This window comes from Aythya fuligula, chromosome 1 (assembly GCF_009819795.1).
Source record: "Aythya fuligula isolate bAytFul2 chromosome 1, bAytFul2.pri, whole genome shotgun sequence".
Classification (NCBI taxonomy): domain Eukaryota; kingdom Metazoa; phylum Chordata; class Aves; order Anseriformes; family Anatidae; genus Aythya; species Aythya fuligula.
In genome coordinates this window covers 23,696,538-23,722,182 of record NC_045559.1, presented here as the reverse complement: position 1 = coordinate 23,722,182, position 25,645 = coordinate 23,696,538, and the positions used below count along the sequence as shown (strand labels likewise).

General features: G+C 37.8%; 1 protein-coding gene across 1 annotated transcript; it reads right to left on the bottom strand.

The window, feature by feature from the left end:
• Positions 1-208: 208 nt before the first annotated feature.
• On the bottom strand, positions 209-24,003 carry SLC13A1 (solute carrier family 13 member 1). Its single transcript, XM_032203915.1, is given in 16 exon segments — positions 209-349; positions 482-619; positions 1,556-1,717; positions 2,366-2,475; positions 3,128-3,231; positions 9,578-9,679; positions 9,769-9,867; positions 11,133-11,252; positions 15,826-15,989; positions 16,483-16,549; positions 16,639-16,696; positions 17,281-17,468; positions 20,454-20,590; positions 21,339-21,361; positions 21,364-21,466; positions 23,905-24,003. Coding segments are annotated over 16 exon segments (1,815 nt in total).
• Between the last annotated feature and the right edge of the window lie 1,642 nt (positions 24,004-25,645).

Sequence of the window (25,645 nt, the reverse complement as noted above, 5' to 3'; positions counted from 1 at the left end):
AACATTCTTCCTGATTAGACTCTCAGAACAGATCATCAGTCTCTTGGACTGTGGAATAAGGCATTTACAGTAATGGGGATCCCTATTGTTATAGTGACAAAAAGCATTTTAAGTGACTCACCACATGCCAGTGGAACAGAAAAGAAACAAAAACAATCCAAACCAATCCCCAGGTTTTGTGGTGGTGTGTTGTTTGTTTGTTTGTTTTTTACAACCCTGTGCTGTTTGAAGAAATGATTGGTGCCCAACTTGGATAAGTATAGAGATCGAATATAGGCACTATCCATGTCATAATTCCAAGCATAACGACAGCAACTCCGATGATATTAATGCCCAAACCAGCTTTCACCTAAAGGAGGGAGAAAAGAAATCAAAGACTAATATCAAGCCTGTGAAGAAAGTTTTTAAAATGGTAAAAATCAGACAATAATGTTGCAGAGCGATTATCAGAACCCTTTGGATAGTGTTGCTTAAAACTCACCATGTCCATTACAGTTAAATGACCATATGAAAACACAATGGCATTGGCTGGGTTTGCTACTGGAAGAAGAAATGCAAAAGAAGTACATAGTGTGGCAGGTATCAAAATGAAGAGTGGGTTCACGTGAATGGCTTCAGCCTGCAGAAAGAAAAATAAAAAAGAACAGCTGTCAGGGGATGCATTTGCTAAATGAAATACATAAATGCAAACTTACTATATTAACACAAGCAAACTGTAAACTGCCAGCTTAAATAGTGAAAAATAACCTTTTCTGGTAACTCTTTTATAAGATTATATCTGAAAATGCTCCAGAGGAGAACAGGTATTTCTAGCACAGGATAGTTAATGAACCCTAAATTCACACCTGATTTTTCTCTAATTGTAGCTGAGTCTCTAATATGAAAAACTCTTGCAAAGAGTGTGGGCACAGCACAAGCACTAAAACCAAAACACTGCCAGAAAGATGATGAAGTTGAATTTGTGTATAATGCGCAGGAGGTACTCAATGTAGTAAGGACTGAGTTTTCTTGTGAGATAGGGAATGGAGATTAGTGTATGGCTAGATTGGTCAAGTAGCAAAGACAAGAAGATAGCCATAGTAAGTTTTGAAGAAGAATTGGGTGTTTTGATAAAGATAATGAGAAGAAAAAAAAAAAAAAGGAAAAAAAATGAGGAAAGGAGAGAAGAAATGAGAAGTACGTCTAAGCACATCTATTAGACCTCTCTTCTTTTTGGTGACAGCTTAAATGGTGCATTGTTAACCATTTTTTTTTTTGAAGATTTGGTCCTGAAGAAACACTGTGAGAGTTGTCCTTTCAAGTGTTTCCATTATACTCAAATAGGAGTAACAGCTTCAATTTTTGAGTATTGCACATTTATCTTAATTTTACTGATACAGCATCTCTTGTAAGAAAGACAAGACAACCAGCTATCCAATGAACATGGCAATAAAGAAAAAAAAAAAGTTAAGAAGTACTTTATGTAGACTTTTAAAAAACTGCTTCTTTGAGCAGCTATATTATTACATGGATGACAGAGCACAATCTGGTTAAAAGCAACCTCTATGATACTCACCAAAGGAGATAATATAGGCAAAAATATTGTAATGGTGGCTGGATTGCTGGCAACTTCTGTTACTGAAGTGACAATAAGGCATGATATCAGAATAATTAGCCACAGGGGTAGTGATCCTAGGGGGGTCAATTTACTTGCTACCCAGTCAGACAGTTTTGAAACCTGCACAAGAAATATGACAACATGATTATGTTTTACAAAACACTGAACAGAAAACTATAATGAAATGGTATTGAACAGGAATTAACTCATTTGTTAATTATGAAGTATTTGTGTAAAATAGAAAAAAAAAAGATCTGAAATAATTCCATGTTCCTACCACGTGTTTTTAAGTACATTTTTCTAAGTTACTGTTGTCCTGTAGGCACCCATGCAAGCTATATTCCATTTATTTATATTTGCACCTTTGAGAAGGTTAGAGGAGATGTACTCAGAAAATTTGTCATACACATACATCAGGCTTCATAAACAAATCTTGGGCCAAGACCTGTTTGATTTGCTGGAGTAGCCAGCAGGACTCTGCATAGGAATTACCTCAGAAACCTCTGCACAATTCCTACCACATTGGGCTTAAATTAAAACAAGTAATTAACAGTAATCATCTTTGTTCATAGCCTCTGAAGTCAAGGAAAACTTTTTTTTTTCTTACCCCCACTTTGTAAACATCTTGCATATTCACATTTATCCTGTTCAATATTGCTACAAGAACAATTTGCTAAAATAAGAGAGTAACCTTGAATCCTCTGCATGTCTGAATTGTGTCTGATGTGGGTCATGCTAATTGCACAGATCTTCTATAAATTGCATTACCTCACAGCCGTCTGCCAATGCAAACCCGCCACCAACAAGAATAGCTATTTCCCAGGGCATGCATGACTGAAATTCCTTCCAAGTAATCAGTGGAGTGTAACCATAAGCAGCTAAAGAAAAAAAAAATCACCAACGTTTAAAAACATCTTGAAAAACATCTTGAAATAATTTCTCTGAAGAAATACTTTGAAAATATTCAAAGGCAAAATCTAATCATTATAACCTGAATAAAGTCTTTGACAGAAACAACCTGTACTTCTGGGACAGATCCTTGGCTGCTGGAAACTATCACAGCTTGAAGACGACAGCTACAAAAGTTTCCACCAGCGGAGCATTGGCCCCTTTCCCCTCCTTTCCTGTGTGGAAGACTGCTATGGGATATCAGTAAGACTAACTTAATCAACAAAACTCTACTGTTCATACAGATTGCCAAGGTAGCACTCTATAGGCTCATTTAGGTTTTGATCTCTGCCCTGTGTAGCCCAATTCAAAGCCTGTAGCAGTCTCTGGAGAGGTGTTTTTCACTGATGCCAGGGGGCTGCAGACAGCAGGCTGCTGTACAGCACTGGCTCACAGAGCTCACACTGCCTGAATGCTATCACCTGTGCCAGGGAGGCTATATTCCCCCACAAGGCATTATCTTGTATTAAGGTTGTGACATCAGTATTTAAAGACATTCCTCTACTGAATGCAATGTGTTATGTTTACGGCCGAACCTTCAACACTGTATTGTAATAAAACACAGATCAAAAGATACTTAACTGCTTTCTCCATTTGAAGTCCTAGACAATGTTTTTGCAGGAATAATAAAGAACAGGAGGCCAATCACCAGGGCAGTTGTTGAATCCGTAGCATAGCCTTTGTACCTGAGTTAACAAGAATAACACAAGAGAACAGCATGTACATATATACAGTCAGGACAGCAGTCTGCTATGTTGTGTGCCTGTGCCCAGGTGCTGGCTCCCCTGTAAGGAGAGGTCGGGGCTGCCCCAAGCCAGGCACACTCCAATGGGCCCAACACATGACATGGCTGGGCCCAGCAGCCAAAACGGTGGCATATTTGGGAAAATGTGTTTAAGAAAGAGTAAAAAATGACACATAGGAGGTGACAAGTGAAGAAAATAAATGAGGAAAAGACCCTTGTGACCACCACAGTTAGAGAAGGAGAAGGAGGTGCTGCAGGCATGGCAGCAGAGATCACCCTGCATACATGTGGAAGAAACCATGGTGAAGCAGTGGAAAAGTGTGAGGAGAAAGGAGCAGCAGAGAGGAGCTGTGACGGACTGACCACAGCCCCCACTCCCCATCTCCCTGTGCCACTCAGGGTGGGAGGGCACAGAGTCAAGGATGAAGAAGTAACTTTGAGCTTCAGGAAAGGGAAGGGAAGGGAAGGAGGAGTGTTGTTTTAATTTGCCTTTGTTTCTCACTGTCTGAACTGTTTTAATAGAGAGTAAATAAAAATAATTTTCCCCAAGTTGATTCTGTTCTACCTATGATGGTAATTGATATGTGGTGTCCCTGTCTTTATCTTTCCCCGTGAGCTCTTCCATCATATTTTTTCCTGCTGCCCTATTGAGGAGGGGGACTGAGATGGCAGCTGGTGGCCAGCAGTCTGGCAGCTGGCCAGTGTCAGCCCACCACATCTGCAGAAATAGAACATGTAAGCCCTATAAATTCATCGGTTCATGTCCTGAGTAAACGTGCACTACTTTGTCATTCAGGAATAAGCTGGGGGAGGAGGATGTTTAGGAATAGCTGCTGCTTAAACAACTCATTTTCACAGTTCAGTGGTAAATTTAATAATTTTAATATGCTCTGTAATAGATCCAGTCCAACAGGCCTGAAGAGCACTGTGCCTACCCACAAAGGATGATGCTCTTGTAGCTAAGGGAAGACAGCAGAACTTTATTATCCTCCTGTGGCTGTCACCGCTGTGGTCACAGACACAACGGCCGTGTTTACTTTGAACATTTCCTGTGCGTGAGAATTCCTTGCACCAGTGTTTTTTCAGCTGATCCAATTTCCTTCAAACTAGTACAGAGTACAAGACCAGGCAAAGTGCAAAGCTGACCGCCAAGGCAATTTTAACACACACTTAACACATCCACCTGATTCTGTTAGATAACTGATCTTATTTCAGTCAAAATAGTCTGTCATTCAATAGAATTAAAAAAAAAAATTGCTAAGAAAGTCAAACCCAACAGTTTTTAAAGCTCAGTAATGTTTTAATATTTACTGTAAATTATTATTTTTTCCTGAACCAATATATTAGTCCTCTCAGCCTCATACTACGTAATTCTCTGCATTTTCAGTAGGTGCATGCATAACTTCTCAGCAGATCTCAGGCTTAAGGTTTTATATTAAATCAAGGCTTTTCACCAAAAGGGAAAAATCATCTCCAATTATAGGTTACAAATGTATACTCTGGTAGATCCCTTTTCTTTAACATCATTAGATGAGATTCACAAAACCTTAATATGCATAGCACACTGATATCACAGCCAGTATAGTTTTAGCTAAAACTGTCACAAAATGAACCTGCCATAAGAGTTGAAGTGGCTCACTAATACACTTTTGTCTCCTGTTTTCTGTTGTCTGCCAGCACAGAACATGCTTTTAAAAAACAAACTTGTAATGGTTTGTTAAGGCAGAGGGTTCTGCCCATATATCAACTTTAGCCTAGGTCCAGGTGCACTGGGGTTAAAAATCAGAAAATCCCTTCCTCTAGCATCCTATCCTGCACTCTTTTAAGACTTTATATATGTATATATAAAATAAATACAGAATCACAGATTTTACAAATGATATTTATATAGTACTATATATATATATATATATATATATATGTGGGTTATATAATGTTATATACATTGATAAGATCCCCCATGAGCCTTCTTTTCTCTAGGTTAAACAGTCCCAGCTCTCTCAGCCTTTCCTCATAGGAAAGGTGTTCCAATCCCTTCATCTTTGTGGCCCTTTGCTGGACTATCTCCAGTAGCTCTGTGTTTGCCTTGTACTGGGGAGCCCAGAACTGGACACAATTCTTCATGGCCTCACCAGTACAGGACAAGGATCATCTCCCTGGACCTGTTGACCACTGTCCTTTGCTGCACTGTCCTTTGCTGCAAGAGCACAGTGCTGACTCATGTTCAATTTGGTGTCCACCAGAACCTCCAGATCCTTTTCTACCACACTACTTTCCAACTATGCAACCCTTAGCATGCAGTAGTGTCTGGAGTCGTTTCTCCCCAGGTGCAGGACTTTGCATAACCTCTTGTTCAACTAGGAAAGTGCAATTATTTTGCTAACAAAAACAAAAAACAGAGAACACAGTATTCCTTGTGCCAAACACTATTTTCAGAAAACTTGCTTGGGAGACACACACACACAATAGCCTACCATTAGTCATACTATTATGGAGACACACTTGAGACCTTTCCAGAGAGTAGCTATTCAATAATTGGTGAATTTTGAGATTAATAATTTTCAAAATCTACTTATCCAATCTGTAATGCAATTGCATATACAATATTGACTTGCTTGTAACACTGGAAATCTGATTGTTATTTAAGAAAGTAAAAAATCCATTAATCAAGGAAAATTCACAATAACTCCAACTGATATCATTGTAGAAAAAAGGACTGTGAGGAAAAAAAAAGGGGGGGGGGGAAATATGATGACACAAACTCGACACAAACTCAGACAAAAACCTGAGGAAGAGTGAAGGAAACCCACCTTGTGTACATCAGCTCTAATCAGCTGCAGCCCAGAGTTGAAATTTCTGTTTCTTATGAGGTTCATAAAGTGCTAGCCAAAGGCCAACTTGAAATTCATCTAATTGAAGTTAATACCCTATAACCTGGAATCAAGCCAGGACATAGGTGGAAACTGCTGTAGCAAGAAGCGATGTGTGATCCTTTGCTGTCAACAGATGGAGAGGAAACAGGCATTTTCACCCTGCACTTCCCTCTGTAGTGCTATAAACATTGATTAAACCATTCTGCTATCTGCCTCCAGAGGGAGGTAACAGGGGCTCAGGGCGCCACAGCAATGGATTAGTCTTTGCTAGACTTACAAAATTTCCTTGAGAAAAATGAACTTACAAATGTAAAGTGTGTTTGAAAGGCATTTGATTTAGTATGGCTATTAATGATTCTTAAAAATGAGCTCTACTCAATACTGATACAGCACAAATGTGGGTAAGAATTGCCTGACATTTCAAAAAGTGAGGAGGATATCATCACTGAATACCAATCTTTCTGCTGGAGAAATCTGAAAAGAAATCGGTGTCTGTATTTTAAAAGAGTATTCAGTAACTTGTGAAGATGCACACGAGGGGCTGGAAACATGAACTTGGATTGTGAGAGTGATAAGAATTTGTTTCTTAAAGGAAAACTTGACTCATTCCATTTGGTTTGTCAAAAAGAAGCTTGTAATGTGATATAATTAAACCAGGTAAGTATATCCTTAAAGCACTTATCACCAAAAAAAAAAAAAAAAAAGTAATCTAGCAGGGAAAGACAAAAACAGATGGCTGGAAGCTATATGCAAACAGCAAACAAGGTGTAAATTTGTCTTGTTTATTTTGGCAACAGAGATGAGTATCTACCAGAATAAACTATCGAAGAAAGTGGTAAATGCCAAAATATGAGGAATCTATATTTTTCCACCCTGATATCAAGCCTGGTTGCTTTCTGGGAAATATTCTAATAAAATAAATCTCTACCAGGCTTGACACACAGAAACATGTAGCAGCTTCTGATCTTTAGCATGTTATAAGAAATGAGGGGGTGGTCCTGTCTAGTTTAAGACCCTGGGACTGTTGTCAAACCAACTTAAAAGTTCCCACTTAGTGGCCCAGGGGGTACTCAAAGTTACTTTAGCTCTGACATTGCAGCTTTGCTCCTCTAGTTTCATGGACTGTTTTATAGTAAGGTCAAAGCTCATCTGTGCAGGTGACAGAACTTCCCTCAGGCTGACTCAAGACTGGGATAAAATCCTGTAGAAAATAAGTACTATCATAAATGTAAGGGCAGAAAATATTTCCATACATTTGCTTTCTTTAACATATACTTAAGGAAGTTGTGCACATGCCTGTCACTCTATATCACAATGCAAAACACTGAACAGCTGTGTGTGCAAAGGCAGTAGTGAACACATGCATGAGAGATGTAAGCCACAGTTCATGCACTGTAGAAGTCCCTTGGGCATGACAGTATTAAGCGCAATGCATTGATAGATGCCTTTTGCCTGTTTTTTCCTTAGTTTTCTTTAAAGATGGTGGTTAACTACTACTCCTAGCTGTACCTGTGCTGGCTTCTTACCCCACTCATCTTGACTGGGAAGTTTTCTGTTGCTTGTGAAAGTAAAATTTTAAATTCCTGGTTTGATGCCTATTAGTGCAAATGATGGATAAATTAAAGCTTTCTAGAAATAGGAAATGTCTGAAGAGTAATACATGCTTTCTTTCCCCTTTTCTAACAAAAGTTAGAGATTAACACAGGCTTTTTTTCTCTTCAGGTTACCTCACAGAAATTATAACGTGATTCATCTTGATGTGACATGACGCATGCTTGCATTCCTTTCCAAGGAAAACATTTCAGGGCATCCACAAAATAACATCCCCACACAGAACCTATAACCACGTATGAGAATATTCTGCTTTTCCCTGTCAGTGAACAAAATCCTCAGACAACAGTAAACAGACAGCTTCAAATAAGAAAATGTAGATCTCTGGACTAAAATAATTCATTTGAGTAATAAGTCCCAAATCTGAAAGGTTGTTTACCAGGTCTGTTTTTCAGTATCAGATGTATCTCATTAAATGGAGCTCAATGAGCACTGAATGTTAATATCAGGCAGAAAGGGAGGCAAAGCCAGCCTGATTGCTTAGCTGGCTGATTGCTTGATTAGGTCAACACTCCAAAACCCTTTAAGATTACCGTGGTTCATATGAGACAATGATCATCAGGTCTTTTGTTGTTGTTATGAGGGAAAAAAATGTTCCTTGGCAATTTTTTGGGTAACAAAAAAGTAAATAATTTTAAAACAATCTTAGTTTTTATGCACTTAATGCTATTTCTACAAAAAAAAAAAAAAACAACCAACCAACCAAAAAAAACTCCTCACCTTAAATCTTCAAAACACTACTATTATTCTTTGCAAATCCCTTTCCAGATGTACTAGCAGAGCATTGCTGTGTGTTTGCATGTGCGTGTGTGTGTTTGATAGACTGCCTGAATGGTGTGAGCATATTTCAAGAGAGGAGGGATGATGGATGTGTGTGCACATGTCATTCATGGAAACAGAAACACAAAATGGAAAGTTACCATCTGAGTCTAATTCTGGCCTTTGACTCAGATAGTGATAAACGTTAAATCTACAAGGGCCTAAACAGCACAAAGTCCTGCTCCTCCCTGTCCCTCCTCCCAGTCGTCCAACTACTTCCCAGTACTCTAGAGCAAAATTCAGACCTTTATCACAGAACAATGCCAAAATTACAGTAATTACAGCAAGAGAACAGGAGCTATTACAAGCATCACTGTATTATAGATTCTTGGAAGACCAAGCAATTTCTTAGTGAAAACACATCTAGGTGATCCTGGGGAAGGGACTGCAGAAGCAAGCTGAAGCAAAAGGACAAAAAAGTGTAGCAGTTCCGGATTAGTTCCTCCTTTTTGATGGTTTGTTTAACTGTGACTTTGTGAGAGTTCTGTATGAACAGATAGTAATTTATGTCAATAATTAAAGCTATCAAAGCAGAGGATGTTGGCCTACTTGCATAGAAGTTGGGCTGTCACTAATGGCAGCAGATCAAAAAATCCTAACCAAAGATCTTGTTCTTGCAACTGCAGATTTGGCAAGGAAATAGGAAAGAGTAACACCAATCACTATGCCTTCTCCATCACCAGATCAAGTCTAAAAGATAGGCGTAATCCTTTTTAGAAGGTACTTTGTTTAATACTGCAATGGGTTTAGGACATTTCAGATATTGCAGCACATACCTCTATGGAACTGCCACAGTTGTACCTATTCTCTATATACTACAGAAGTTTTTAAAAATGTCATCATGGCATCTTTCCAAATTATTAAATGCATTTTTTTCTATTATTTTTCCATTTTTTCTTTTATATTTTTATTGTGAAGTAAAGAATGTATGCAGTTAAAACATGGTGCAGTGAATCTCACTGGTGTATCAAAAAGATTACTTACTTTGGGAATAGTGAAGACCATCCTGGGATGAAGCCAGGTTCTCTGGTAAACCACAGCAGGGTCATTAAAATGAATAGGATAAGCGTAACAATTTCTGGGTAGCTATAGCAGAAACACAATGGGTTATACATTTTCTTGAATTTACACTTGGATTTACTTGTTCTTGTTTGCAGGTTCATAGTCTGACATACCTCATTGGTCCAAGCTTTTTGTATTCTTCCTGAATCACCTTTGCCGAGGCCTCTTCTCTAGCTGTTTTTTTCTTGCCACACTTGAACATGCTTTTAAAACTGGAAGGCAAATCAGCAATATTGGAAGATGGATTAACAGTGTATGCAGAAGAAAAAAAAGTCCACCCCTTCCAGTTAGCAATAGCATTTTACAAAAATTTCTCACTATACAATGCAGTGTCTCCCATTTAATTATCACATACTAAACTGAGCACATTGGAATTAATTGGCAAAGTCCAGTGGGAGACTGACAGAGGCAGCAATAAAATGTGTCCTGCTATTGACTAGCTCATTTGTTTTATCCTATAATGGGTTTAGGACATTTCAGATGTTGCTCACAGGGAAGATGAAGCTTTAATCTTGGGAACTAATTGAAACAATCAAAAGCATAATCTGTCTGTTTAATGAAAGTCATACATGATTACAACTTTACTTTGTATTTTAATGAAAAAGTTTGTATTGCATAAGTAGCCTGCATACTGATCAGCAGAACAGTTGCTACAAGCTAGGTTTTCATTCTTCGATAATATTAAAAAGAACACTATCAAAACGATCAAGAAAAAAATGAAAGAATAAATGTTCAGATACAGAATGGTAAGATTGGGCTTATTGTAAGTCTGCTTAAGAGCAGGCAGTCTCACTTTTCATCTCTTGCACCATAAGTAACCATGTAACTGGAAGACAGCAGGCCCCATTGTTATCTCTGCAGGTGTTAGTGAATTCATGGAGAACAAGGCTTTGAAGAGTCAGCCAAAAAGAAATATTATTCTCTGCAAAACCTTAAAAGCACAAACTCCAAGAGAAAGAAAAACCTGCCACCACATACAAATATTGGAAAAAATGAACTTTTTTACTTTACATTCAGAAATGTAGTCAACCAGTTTATAGCACAGGTATTGCTCAAGTATTCAAGTCAATCCCTGATTCCAGCAAAGAGCAACATCCTGCCTGTCTTTAACATCTTCAGGTCTTAGACTAAAATGCACATCATTTCCATACTCTTTAGTCTTGCACATGCAATATTTAATTATGCAATAATTAATAATAATGCAATACTTAATTATGTTGTGTGTATATTTTAAAGGAAGGGATATCATCATTTATGATATAGACTTTTCATACTAGGCTGAGTAGTCAGGGATCCTTATTTTAGAGAATTCTTGTCTCTTCCAGAGATGCAGCTCTACTAATCAAGGATGTAAAATTGCTGTTGCTGCATTATCTTTTTAACAAGCCTGTTAAACCTAGGTGGAATATTTACTCCTGGTATAAAGCATCTTTTATACTATCAACCTTTACTCTTATTGATTACATCATTTACTTACTCAAACCCAAGGAAAAGCCACTGGAGCCAGACCCAAGAGAGCACCAGAATAACGACTGTGATGGGGATAGAAAGGATAAACCAAGATCCAAAGTTGATGCACTTGCAATCTGGATAACGTCTGGATGAAAGTTTAAAACAAAACAAAAAAAAATACTGTTTAGTTAAGCTTAGCAAAGGAATGAAGACTTGTGAGAAGTGCCAGAAAGCCCTCTTTTCCAAGAGAGTGCTTCTGGTTGGCAGCTGCCTTCAGCATGAGGTGGCCTCTGGTGGCCTCTTTCTTCACCCTCCCATGCTGTTCCTGATCATCATGACTACCACATGAACTGTCCCTGCAGCTGTGCCACAGTTGTTTGAGCATTGGGTCAGCAACAGATCTGTGCATCTCCCACTGATCTAGGTGCATCTAACCTGTTCAGGAGGCAAGGAAGGGCCACTCACAATGTTAAGGGCCACTGGGACTGCAAAGAAGCAGAATCAAAGAAAAGCTGCTCTCTGAAAGGAGACTTCTAGCACAAGCAAATATACTTGAGTCTCCAATGAACTTAGAAGACAACAGTGGAGACAATGTAGAGACATTTATTATTAAAGGTTCCAAAAGGTATTCAAAGCTCATTAGAAAGAAATTTATTATTACTAATTTCCAGAACATGTGGGGATGTTTATCTGTCAGGTGGATTGTCTCACAAGTCACATTGTCTCTATGAGGCTTCCTTCATCTGCTATTTGCAGATGTGGGTCTGACAACCACAGCTCTCTCTGTCATCTGCAGTTCAAATACGGAGAAATGGGCTTGGGTCTTCTGAAAGAAGAAAATTTACTGTTGAATGAGATAGATGCCAGAAAGGCAAGAATAATGAATCCTACCTTTAGTTTGTCAATTTACTTTATGAACAGATTTCTTTCCATCTTTGAGCCTCTGCAGCTCTGCTGAGAGAGCTTCTACTGCTACAAGTGAAAATTCTAGCTTTCTTGGACAGCTTTCTTCCTTCATGCAAAATCAGATGGAAGGGAAAACACAATGTCCAGAAGGAGACTGCAATGACTATTTCCAATTATTATGCAATCTTTTGTATTTCATGCCTTGCTAGAAGAAAAACAAATGCAATGGTCTCATAGGTCATTGAGACAATAAATGTTTATTATAAATGCTATCTCACATGTTGTGCAATTTTTAGGATTAACTTGTATATATTATGATGTTGACATATATTGCAATTAAAGTGTCAGCTGGGATTAAACTACAACGCCTACCCACTTCTTGAGATGGATGCTGTAAATTGCAATTGTACATAGTGATGAGACAGTGAAAATGGCTATTATATACTATTTATAGATTACATGGCTATTTAGCTTTTATTACATGATTAGCCACATTGATTTTTGAATGTACATACTCCAATATAGGAAAAAATGATATCAGCACAGCAATGACTTAGCATTTCATCACTTGCTAAGTATTATGATCTTATTTTTGACATATGCTTGATAATTCCTTATTGAAAAGAAAACAAGCTCTTGAACACTTTATACTAAAGGGTCAACTCCATTATAAAATATTAATTTATGCTGGTCAGGTTTCATGGTAAGTTTGTGCAGTGCTGAACATATATTTAAGCATTTATAGTAATCTTAATAATAAAGTTATCTAATCTTCATTTCAGTAGCAAATATTCCTCAGGTAGATTGGATAATAAATATAAACAGTTACAAAAATTATCTATTAAGTAGCACTGGCTGGGTTATCTGCTATAGTTAGCTTGTAGGTCTTGCCTGAGGCAAGGATGGACAGGACACACTGAACTAGTTGTTTTCCAGATCTGTTTTCTGCAGAAAATGAAGAAGTGTGATTGATTTTAATAATTCCTACATTGCAGTGATATGGTCAGTAACAGTGCAGTTTTTCCAGGGAAACAGTACAAATGCCAACAAACTTGTTTCATAGAACGAATCCAGACAAGATTGATTATTCTTTTCATGACTTTTATAAAATTACTGAGGTTGAAAATAATACGATGTTGGCAAAGTTTGATTCTTCATGTTGGAAGGTCAAACTCAGTTATCAGAAAGGCATTGGGGAAATTGAGGAAACTGTCAGTGAGCCTGACTGAATTAAAGGTTTCCTTACAGGATTTACTCTTCCTCAAGCATAGGAGAGCTCAGTTCTCTGCTTGGCAGTGAGCCTTTGACTGAATCAAAGGTTTCCTTACAGGATTTACTCTTCCTCAAGCAAAGAAGAGCTCAGTTCTCTGCTTGGCAATGCTGTGTATGACAGGCTTCCCTCTGTAGCCTCCCCATAGCTTTCCCCTGGGTGCAGCCGCCTGGGCTCCTAGGATCCGTGGCGCCACTGATACAGCCCAGCTGCAAACCTTGGATTGCAGCTCAGGAGAAACTGCTTGGTCATGTGAAAGAGCTGTGAGAAAGTCTGTACAGCACAGGTACGTAAGATAAGAGAGGTAAAACTGCAGATATGATACTTGGCAGACTGTAGCAGCCTGAATGATTCAACTGGAAACATACCAATACAGAAAGGGATACAATACTAAAAATCAGCAAAAACAGAGTCAGAAGAAAGGGACCCAGCACCGCTAAGGATCTGGTCAGGGAGCATTGAGGACCAACTTATCCTCACTGATGCCCCCTGGCAAGTAAAGGCTTCTGGGTGTCTCATGGGAAGTGGTGCGCAGAGTAATGCTTAGCCTACCAGCTGTCTAATCAGCTTCTTGGTATCAGAGCCAATATTTATATATTTTCTTTTCAGTTGGATATATTCTAGACACTGTATTGGAGTGTCTCTTTGTGCACAATTAAAGAATGAATAGAGTGACCCTGGGAGGATTAGTAGCAATTCTGTCTTGAAAAGCAGCCCTGGGAGAAGTTGGTCTCACTGGCAGGGATGCTTAGCATCGTTGCTGCCAGTGCTTGCTTCTGCTCTGTGGAACAGGGCTTAATTGCGTGTCCTAAATCAACAGCAGGCTGAGGATTCCCAGCAAGGCACAGACTCCAACACTAACGCAGATATACGATCTTCCTCTTCACCTTTTTCATATTACAAATGAAAAGGAGGGAAGAGGGAGAACAATAAACACTGATTGTAGTTTATTTAATACTAAAATTGGGAAGTTATGAAGAATACAGAATTCTTCAGTGTTTTGTCACTTAGATGGAAACCCAAGAATATTCTTGGTGTATACAGCTCTCTTGCTGAATTGTCCTCCTTATGATGCTCGTTATGATGCTTATGATTTATCATCCTTGTGATGCTTATAATGCATAAAGGTAGGCTGCAAATGTGTCCAAGTCATGCTAATGGGTCAATTCCTCCTTCAGACAGGACATAAATACAAATGAGGCCTCTTAGGAGAGGGGTGCAAGACAGTTAAACAGAAAAAATATTTGCACAGTTAGGTGGTAGATACAGCTTAAGTTAAGGATTAGGCTCAGTGGTTGTGTAAAGATTAAACAAAAACCTGGTGGGGTATAAAACTGGATTATACACATAGTGCTCCATGTACACCTCATGCTCCTAGCAGAGGATGAAGACCCAGGGAGAGAACAGCAATCTGCTTATGCATTCTTGAAGAGATTGTTAACAGCTAAGACAAACTGAAAAACCAGCTGTGAGCCAGTTTTCTTCAGGTTTGCTAAAACTTCAAGGGAAACGAACAAGAACAGTTCTTATCCCTAGTAATCAATCTTGGATTCTCCTAGGCTTGTGAGTATGGAGCCTGCTTGAACCAGAAATGCTTGTATGTTTAAAAGTTATAAGTTTATAGCTTATAAGTTTAAACCTACATGTTTAGAAGTCTGAAGGACTTACAAAGCCACAATCTGCCCTGTTTGTTTGGCCCCAGTAACAGGCAATCTCTCATAATGTCCATACTGGTTCCATTGTTCCTATCTGCACCAGACCTTCTTGTAGCACAGACTGTTTTACAGTGAATTTCATCCATTCACAGAATACAGGTTTCACTGTTTTGCTGTCTACAACATAGAATATTGGGCAGAGGGTAATAACAGGATTGTGTTTTATTTTTTCCTGTGTTAAAATTAGAGTAGGAATATTTCCGGCAACGAGTAATTTGCAGAAGAAAAAAAAAAAAGTTAAACAAGAACTATTGGTTTTTCAAATGTTCTGGAACAACACCTGCCAATTTTAATTTTGAAGTACTTTTAATTAGAAAAGGAATATTAAAAAAAAAAATTAATAACCTCAAACCAAAGTGTTCCATTGAAAATAAAGTTTCAGATTGGCTTGAAATGATTTGCTTTCTCATTGATTAACAGATCTAAATTTCTCATTTCAGCAATCCACTAAGCATAACTTCCTGGAAGTCTCCTGATTCTTCTTGCTAAGTGGACCTGAACTTAGTATTGTTTTTCTCTTCACACAAGCCCAACCTTTTCCATGCAAATACTCAAAGAATACTCCTCAACCAAAGAATGGTCATCTTTTTGTATGTATTGGATGATCACTTACAGACGATCATCCATGTAAGTCAAATACAACCATGCAATTTCATTTTAACCCTTTAACAAAAAAAAATAATGAAAAGAAAGCAATAGAATCAAGTATGATCAAATCAAAGGGTAAGGTTTCTAATGCATTTTAGGGGAGCCATTTGAGAGCTCAAGGAAGAACAGTTAAAATTCTGGATTAAGAAGAATACAAATAATTTAATATAGTCTCTTACGTATTGAAGTGCTCAGCAAAAATCAAATTAGTCGATGTTCCTGTGATTGTTGTCAACCCTCCAATGGTAGCAGAATAAGCAATACATAAGCACATCACTTTGAAAATCCCACTGTATTTGTCCTCTCTGCTTTTTCTCCCTGTTTCAGCAGGTGGTAGGTTCTGCTTAGTAAGAATATAGACTGATTAACATATAAGAAGGGCTCATCATCAAGCACAAAAATAGGATTCAAGGATGTCCCAGAACAGTCAGACAATTTTCTGGTAATACAGCCATATGAAGTGTGGTTTGGTTTGCAGTGGCAGTGCAATTATTCATGCAAAGGAAAAGAAGGGAGAGTCAAACCCTGAAGTCCTTTGCCTGAACTGCCTCAGTCCTTACACAGGAACTGCCTTTATATATACTGATATATATACACCTGATATATAGAATCATTCTCTGATGAGGTTGGTTTAATCACATAAAACACCTTGGAAGCACAAAACCAGTAAAAGATAACTAAATAAGCAAACTGTATGTATATGCGAATCCACACATATTTATTCACATAAAACTAGCTTCATTGCTAGCAGCACCATGTTAAGTGTTACATAGGAGTGAGATTTGGGTTAAAACAAAATTGCACATTAACAGAATAAGAAAAGATACCTTACATACCTGTTCCTTTTCTTTTTCATTTTCCTTTTCAATTGTGCACACGGTACTACTCATATCGGTGTCATATCTGCAAAAACAAAAGTATTAATTGCAATAAACAGATGTTCTACTTAGATGAATTCTTAAGAGAAAATTTAGAAAATGAATAACTATTACCCATTAACTTGTTTGCCTTTCTCTGTCCAGTCACTGTTTTCACATTCTCCTACATTTTCTGTAAGACATTGACAGAAAGACAAATAAATGTTTAGGGGTACAAATCTGGAATGTCTCTATCAGCATGTCCCATTCCTTGCAACTGCTCTGTATCATCCCATGAACACATTTACAAGTGCAAAACAGCTAAGTTGTGCCCTAATCCTCCACAACTCATATTACCCCAGGGTCTCAATCTCATAATGATGAGAAATCTTCTCCTAATTTACAATTCATCTGTGTATTTAACCAGTTTAGATTCATTTGTTCTTCCAACGCTACCCTAGAGCTTAAAGAGCTCTCTTCTCTTGCTAACATTTAACCTCCCGTGTATTTATAGCCTGTAGTTATATTTTTTTTCAGACTTCATTTTACTACGCTGAACAAGCCAGCCTCATGTCTTCTCCTCTCCTGCTGTATTCTGCACCTGTTCAATTTTAATTAATCTTTGTGAATGTGAGAGGCCTCATGCACAGTAATCAAAGAGATGTCTCTCAACAAAACACATAATGATGCTGTTACTTGCCTAGCCCTTCATGTTATGTGGTGTTTGGTGTGCTGCAGAGTGAGGGTGGGCAAACAAAAACTGTACCATACACCTACCGTCAAGCTCCAGCGCCAGGTTGGTGGAGCCATTAGAGTAGGACATCTCCAGCATGTCAGCTTCTGCATCAGCTGTGGTGATCTGCTGAGCTACGGCCTCTACAATCGGCATCACCATGGCAGCCGCAGAGGTGTTGCTGAGCCACATCGACAAGAAACTACAGCTCACCATGAAACCCAGTGTAAGCCTGGAACAGGAGAGAAGAGTCTGTTACTGCTGCAACAACACCTCCTATCACCAGGCTGTTTAATATAAATGGAAAGCTTTTTCAACAGAAAGCTTGAATGTAAGAAACAGTAAATATTTACAGCTTGTAACTGACCTCTGAGGAAGCTGATGAATTAGAATGATTTTGGTCAAAGATATTTTCACACTGAAATAGAGTTATAAGGGTCAAATATACTTATAAATGGAAATTAAAGAAATAATGTTTATCTACAGAATAATACTGTATATGAATCATCTTTGAAGAAAGAGCGCCATGGATGTCACAAATTCAGATCAAACTTAAAATGGCTATACTACTAATGCTATTAGTCTTGTATTGTACAAGCTAGCTCAAAACTCTGGGCTGTGAGTCACTTAGGCTGTGAATCCTCTGGATATCAGTCTGGGTGTTATAAGGAGAAGTATTAGCAATTTAGTAGGTGGCACTTAGTTTTTAACCTATACCTCAAAGTGTAGGGATTATTAGTGCTTCAATAAAGGCTATATTTCATATTAAATGGGAAAGTGAAGGTCATTATAAGTCTTGGTCTGGTCTTAGTGCAGCTTGTGCTAAGTTTGCTTCAAAATAGGAACTGCATCTACCCTACTAGAGTCGCTCCAGATTTGCACTAAAAAAAAAAAAAAAAAAAAAAAAAAAAGCAAATATTCTACATCACATCTTTTGAAATCGGGTTAAATTTAACATACAGACTACACTGTCATATTTAATGCATCTCTTGGAGTTGTAAATGAGACTAGTTCTCTTGGCTTCTTGTCCCAAGGTGTTGGCAGTGTCACTGGACACCTGCCATGCATCACTATAGCAAGGCAGTAAACATGAGTGAAGGGACTGTGGTGGTACAGCAGTTTATGAAAAGTCACTTGTGCAATCTGAAAAGCTCTTTGCCTGGCCTAGATCAAAAGCTTTGTAAAAGCTCTATGGATTACTCAACACATGAAAATGAGATTTAATATAAAAATAATATAAGCAATGTATTATGACATAAAAATAGCATTCAAAATGCCTCTCATAGCCTTTCATTTCAGCTAATGGTGAAAACATTTCAAACTTGCTTCTTTCTTTTTTTTTCTCAATATGGGTACAAAAAGTTCAATACCTTGATACCCTGTCTTTCCTCTGTGCACTTTTAATTGCATAACAATGAAATGATCTTTAGAACTGCAAGTGGCAGACCTGATTCAACACAAATTGTCAGCACTATTATAAATCCCATTAACTTTACTCAGTTCTTGATCAGGTCCTCAGATGGAAGTTGGGGAAGAATCGTGTTTTCAGGAGAAACATTTGTGCAGAAAACACTGGTCAGGATAAGTACTCCCGCTGTCCTACACCCCACCCACTACTGCATTCTCAATGCCCTCTACTGCAGGAAACTCCTACAGTGATATCTCTGCCTTGGGCTGGATGTGGCTCCTGTGTGCAAAAGCTGTCTGGGGACTCTTGCTCGTGGAGGAGGGGGGTTATGCAGAAAGAACACTGTGCATCACTTTGCAGGGGCACATAGCTTATGAGCAATAGATGCTGAGAGGCAGGAGGATCCTCTCCTTCACAGATCATCTTATCATAAACTTATCATCTTGTTACCATAATTAGGAAGTGTGATAGAGCTGAGATAGGAGGGATTCTGCTTCCTCAGGGTTACATAGCTGTCTGTGGAACTGCTCCGGGTATCTTCAGCAGCTGGATGCAGGTTCCTGCATCCACAGCATGTTCCTCAGCAGTTTTCGGTTAGTGGATCACACCATTGACTTGTATTCTCCCTTTCAAGATTTCATCCAAAAGATAACTGCATACCGTAGAAAAAGAATATAAGGAGTATTTTGTCAAAGAGAAAGAGAAGAAAAGAGAATAAAAGAGAGAAGAGAAAGAGAGAGAAAGAGAGAGAGAGAAAAAGAAAGAGAGAAAGAGAGAAAAAGAAAAAAAAAAAAAAAGAAAAAAAAAAAAAAAGAAAGAAAAAGAAAGCTACCAGCTGTCTGAAGATGTGGGAAAAATCAAAGTACATGTGATATTTAAATTTAGGACAGACAAACTACCAAGGAATAGAAATATTCCAGTATTTCCAAGAAGTGTTATTAGTTAGATCACTCAGGAGGTATCTTATGTTTTAGACCTAGCTTTCTACTTTTCTGACTTTTTACTTCCCATCACTTTCTGTTTTCTGACAAGGAGTCATAAACATTGTATATTCTGGGAAGCCAGATTCACTTTACAGATCTTATCTGCAGCCTCACTGGTGTGCTGACAGATGAATCTGGGGGCCTAAAGCACTCCTAGAAGCTTTCCTTGCAAGCAAAGAAAAGTTTTCACTTCATAAGATATATGTTGATAGCAAGTCAGTAAAGAGTGCAAGATTTCATTTCTCTCATCACCTCATCCAGCTGGGGAAGTTCCTATTCCTTTGATATTTTCTTCACAAGTTGACAAAGAAAAAAACATAAATAGAGGCACTGTGCTTCATGTGTTTTTCCTTTGCCAACACAACTTTCATGACTTTATTTTCCCTCTTGTGTATCTCAACTCCTTTTCTGTATTTGTGAAGTTTCCAGAATTTTGCAAACAGTACTGAACTACAGATAAATATAAAGTATAGCACAGATTTTTGGTTGTAGGCATCAGGTATGTAAAGTGCTAAACATTATTAGGACCCTTACATTATTCACAGATTCATAAGTTGTTTGGTATTTTTGATGTTTTTGTTGCTGCTTAGAAGGTTCCTTATTATGAGCAGAATCACTGTAGGGAACTTTCAGTGTTATAATTAGTATTTCAGCAAAATAATAAAGTGTCACCTACAAATCAATCATATCATTTCAAATATCTACTTTGTTTCAGTAGAAAAGAAAAGGTGGATTTCTACTGCAGAATAAGCAGTAGGCAATTATTTCTGGAATTCGAAGCTTTCCACAAGTATTATTGTCCTCCAAGACATTGTTTAGCACGTACCATGCGGGGTTGACACCCACTAACATCACCATTCTCAAAGCCACTCTTTTGTGGAAATTCCATTTTTCTATCGATGTTGCCAAACAAATTACTCCCATCAGCAACAGATGAAAGTCTTTAAAATAAGCAGATGCCACCTGAAATAAAAAACAAAGAAGTTATGTTAATTAGTTGTTTTCTTTTTTATTAGTACTTGATACTAGCAGTTCAATACAGATATGTATTGAAATGCATGTGGAGAAAGATTTTTGGTTTAAACTTTCATTAAAGGTTTCATGTAAAATTTCATTAAAGCTCTTAATTTCATTTAAACCAAATAACAATGTGCCAAAGAACACAGTGTTAAAACTCAAAGAAAAATAAGGCTTGTGGTATAAACAACCTAAGATCATCAGTCATGTCTCACATAAAATCTAAATAACCAATGAAATGCTGCTTTTTATTAACATAGCCACCTATTGAACAGAGAAAAGAACAACTTTAAACATGGAGATATAAAATATCATCTGTGGTGTCGTCTCTGATGTGCAGATAGATTTTGCACACAGGGTCTTTACTGTACATGTATCATACTGCTTCCGTAACATTAAGGATATCTTAAATCTATCTAGCATTTTCCCATTGACTGGCATCTAAGCATTGAATCACAGTCTAGGAAAATAAATAAATAAATAAATAAATAAATAAATAAATAAATAAATAAATAAATAAATAAAAGAAATATGGACCAGTCCTGAGGACAAATCACATACAAATCACGTGAGCTTGAGATAGGCCTACTGTGACTGGCACTCAGCAAATCCATGGATTTAACCCATCCGGTTCTTTCTTTGCAGATTTTGTTATTGAAATCTATAGTATGATAGGGAAAAAGGAAAAAATTACCTCCTTGGATTCCATTATACCAACAGTGGGAACATAAATGCAGGAAGCAAAGCTGAAACAGCCAGCGGCAAAGGTTCTGTGAGCCAAAAGATGGCAACTACAAACAGTGTGTATGCACATTCTGCTTCCTAGAATACAAATAACACCAATGAATACAGGAGTGGATCACACAGAAGGAAAAATGTCACAATTGCAAAAAGTCCGGCTATGTCAGCTGAGAGATTACCTCCACCTGGAACTAGTATGAGTCAAGGGACCTGGATTCAGGGTACTTACTGTCTTCTATTGATAATCTTGCTAAGGTACAAAGCAGTCTGTAAATAGGTTTAAAGAATGTTTTGATATACTTAAATTCTACCACTTATGAAGGACATAAAAAAAAGACATTGCTTTTCCTTCAAGCACAATTAATCCCTATAGCTCATTCTGGAGCTTTCTCAGACCATGAATGAACATAAATAATAGAGTCATAAAAACATTAAGGTTGGAAAAGACCTCCAAGATCATCTGGTCCAACCATCCCCCTACCACCAATATCACACGGTAAACCATGACCATGTGCCAGGTCCAACCTTTCCTTGAACACCCTCAGGAACGGTGACACCACCACCTCTCTGGGCAACCCGTTCCAATGCCTGACTGCTCTTTCTGAGAAGAAATGTCTTCTCACTTTCAGCCAGAACCTCCCCTGGCACAACCTGAGGCCATTCGCTCTAGTCCTATTGCTAGTTATCTGCAAGAGGTCGACCCCCAGCTCTCCACACCTTCCTTTAAGGCCATTGTAGAGAGCAATAAGGTCTCCCCTGAGCCTCCTCTTCCCCAGAGTAAACAACCCCAGTGCCCTCAGCCGCTCCTCACAGGACTTGTGTTCCAGGCCCTTCACCAGCTTCGTAGCCCTTCTCTGGGCATGCTCCAGGGCCTCGATGTCCTTCTTGTAGTGAGGGACCTAAGTTGAATACAATATTTGAGGTGCAGCCTCACCAGAGCGTAGTACAGGGGGATGATAATCCTTCCTGCTCCTGCTGGCTACATGCACTATTTCTGATACAAGCAACCATTACAAACATTCTGCAGCTACAAGCACACAGAATGCAACTTTTAAACCTCTTGGAGTGTTTGCAGTCAATAATAAGTCAAATTTTGGCTCTTCTGTAATCAATTAAATTTTGTCACCAGTATCAATAAGGTGAGAATAACATATAATATGAAAAACAAGCCTGACAAGAAACACTGTTACTGTTCTTAAGATTTGTAATTTTAGCGAGTGACTTTCATTCAGAATTCTGGAAAACAGGATTTATTTCAGTGCTGCCAGTAAAATGCAGCCATCTCTTTGCTGATAAAGAACAAATGAGAAAAGACTAGGCTGAGGGAGGAAGAGTAAACAACATGGAATCAACTGAGGATGCAGCCAAATATAAAGAGATTAAGTGAACCTAGTTTTTTCTAGAATCCTAGAAGCCCATTTTTTATAGTTTTGATTTATATTTCTGCTCTTGAAGAAACTGGTTTAGATCTTTTAATGTCAATGTTTAGGACATGAAACTACTTAGCAGCAACAGAGACTGTTTGCAGTAGAAGAGGAACTGAATGAAACGGGGCTGAGAACCTCTTACTGAAATCAAGATTAAATCCAAGTCAGTCAGCTATGTCTAGCATTCATTTTTGGGAAAGCTTGTGATATATATATATGAAACTACTTAAGAATGACGATTCACTTATCACCTAACAAATATTTATCTCACTTAAGTACTACCAGATTAAGAATTTTGCAGATTCTTAATGCTCAGAGAGGAATAGTGAAACTGTGAAGTGAGACAGTGTGAAGCCTGTTGCTATGTATCAGCTATCTATATATGATGCAAGGACTTCTGAACTGGACTTTAATGTATTTTCATTATACATGTTATGTATAATGCATGTGTGATAACGCATCACAGGAGAATTCTATTTCATTCTGTTGATATCAGACTGTGCCAAATGGAAGCACTAATATAATAAGATAGCTGTTCCATCAGCCTGGAGTTGTCACAAGGGTTACTGAATGCCAGCAGAATTTATTTCAAGTGAAATAAAACTAAGGTATTCTGCCATAACCTATGCTATATTTAGGAACCAGAGGGAATTTCTCAGAACATTCATTCCAGTCATTTGCTGTCAGACAACACAGTATATGATGAACTTAACAAAATCTATCATCAAATAAAAAAGTAATTTCATCTGTCGGTTCAACTCCACTGTCAAACACACAGAGCTGATTAAAAGTAGCCAAAATGTAATGGTAAGGACAGGATTTTCAAGGTGGTATGGGTGATGTTAAATGAGAAAAACATTTACTAAACAAGAAAAAATATATATAATTCAGAACTTCATGCAACCAGCACAGAATCTTTCTTATATTACAGCTGTTGTCTTCTATACATTTCTATGAAAATACTCTGAGTTGACCAAACAAACAAACAAAAATCCACAGTGCAAACATAATGAAGTAATTTTGAAAAGATCTGGGAATCTCAAGCTTGACATACAGCTGCAAAATAATTACCTGTCACAGCAGGTCACTTACTTTGGTTTTGATGATGAGTGGGAGTGGAAGTAAAAGCAGTGGGGTGAGGACAATGAGCAGGAACCTTCGGTAGGCCAGGAGGTAGTTAAGAACCTTCATGGTTGATGGCTGATGATGAACTTTCCTGCAGAAACTGCTGAAAAAAAAATAGGTCTGACTTTAAATAGCTAACTCTGATTAATATTTTTCCAAACTATCACCTTTAGCCATTGCTAAAGCAGGCCAGTAAACCAAGTTAAAATTAAATCTTGCTTTTTATGGCTTTAGTGACTTTATTAACAGTAGGTTGATAAGATAAGTGTTCATCATAAACCAAGGCTAGATGCCTGTCTCCTCATGACTTTCTCCCCCTGCCTTTCCTCATAACAAATCTATGTAATTAGAACAGGTTTTAGGCAACTAGATAACCAAACATTTCAGGTGCTCTCCCAGTCACTGCTGGCTACTGTAGGAAACTGAAACATCCGATATACATAGAACATATGTTCAAGCCCAATTATGTCATGAAGTGAAAACATATAGAAGATCATTTTGCTGGACAGAGTTAAAAATCTAATTTTCAAAACTTAAGAGGACAAGGTCTTGAGCATCTTGATCTAGCTCTGAACTTTGTTTTGAGCAAAAGCTTAGACTAGATGACCTCCAGAAGTCCTTTCCAGCCTTAATCTTTCTATTGATTCTGTCTTTTTGAGTTTGAAATACATGAGAAAAATAGGTTCTCTCTGTCTTGTCTGGCAAAGAGTGTATGATTTTTTGTTTGTCATCTCATCTTATCCTGTTTTCTCACAGAAACGTGAGAAAACAGGATAAGATGTTCCATGTAGCTTTGACGAAGACTAAGAATGGGAGAGTTTATGAGATGATCAAAAATGAATAAATACTATTGCCTGAATTTTCCTGTTTTCAGTAAAAGAAAACATTGTACCATGTTTGTTATACAACAGAATAGCATCAAATAAAGAAGAAGAAAAAGTAGGAAAGAGTTTTGTATCTGTGGGTAAAGATCAAAAGGGAAAAGAACACACTTCTTCATGCTTAGGATCTTAAGTAAAACAGAAGATTGGAAGAGAAGACATGAAGGAGTCTTTGAACTACAATCAGAAGCATCAAAAGGCCAGTTAATAAGGCAGATTTTAAAAATCTGTATAACTTTTGATTATATGGATCCCTCGTATGAGGATACAGACAAAACAGGTGCACAGACTGCCAGTGTTGGGGACAAAGTTTCAGTTTCTGAAGATAGGACTTTGTTTTTTACTAGGGAAGCAGCATTTCAAATCTAACTGACAGGAAGGAATTGATTGACAACCCAAAGATGGAAAATAATTTGGTGGTAAAAGTAATCATAAAATAACAGCCTTTGCTATGTCACAGAAAGAAATAATTGGGAAAACAGCTTTGACACAACTCAGAACTGAGCCTGAGACCTCCTGAGAAGATAATGTAAGGGATAGAGTTCAGGTGAACTGGTAGGTTTTGAAAGGGGCTATTCTAAATATATAATGGTAAACTATCCTACTCACAGAGTTCGAAGACAGTGAGCACAGAGAGAATTTATGGTTCCTGCACCAGGAAAACTTCAAATATCTGAAAATGCAAATGGGATTTTATGAGATCTGGGAAAAATGGCATGTGTCTGAGGACTGCTATAAAGAACAACATAAATATGGGAGAATAAATTCATGTAGATTTGTATGTGAAATATATTTCAGTTGTAGATGTCAAGGAAAATTTCTGTTAA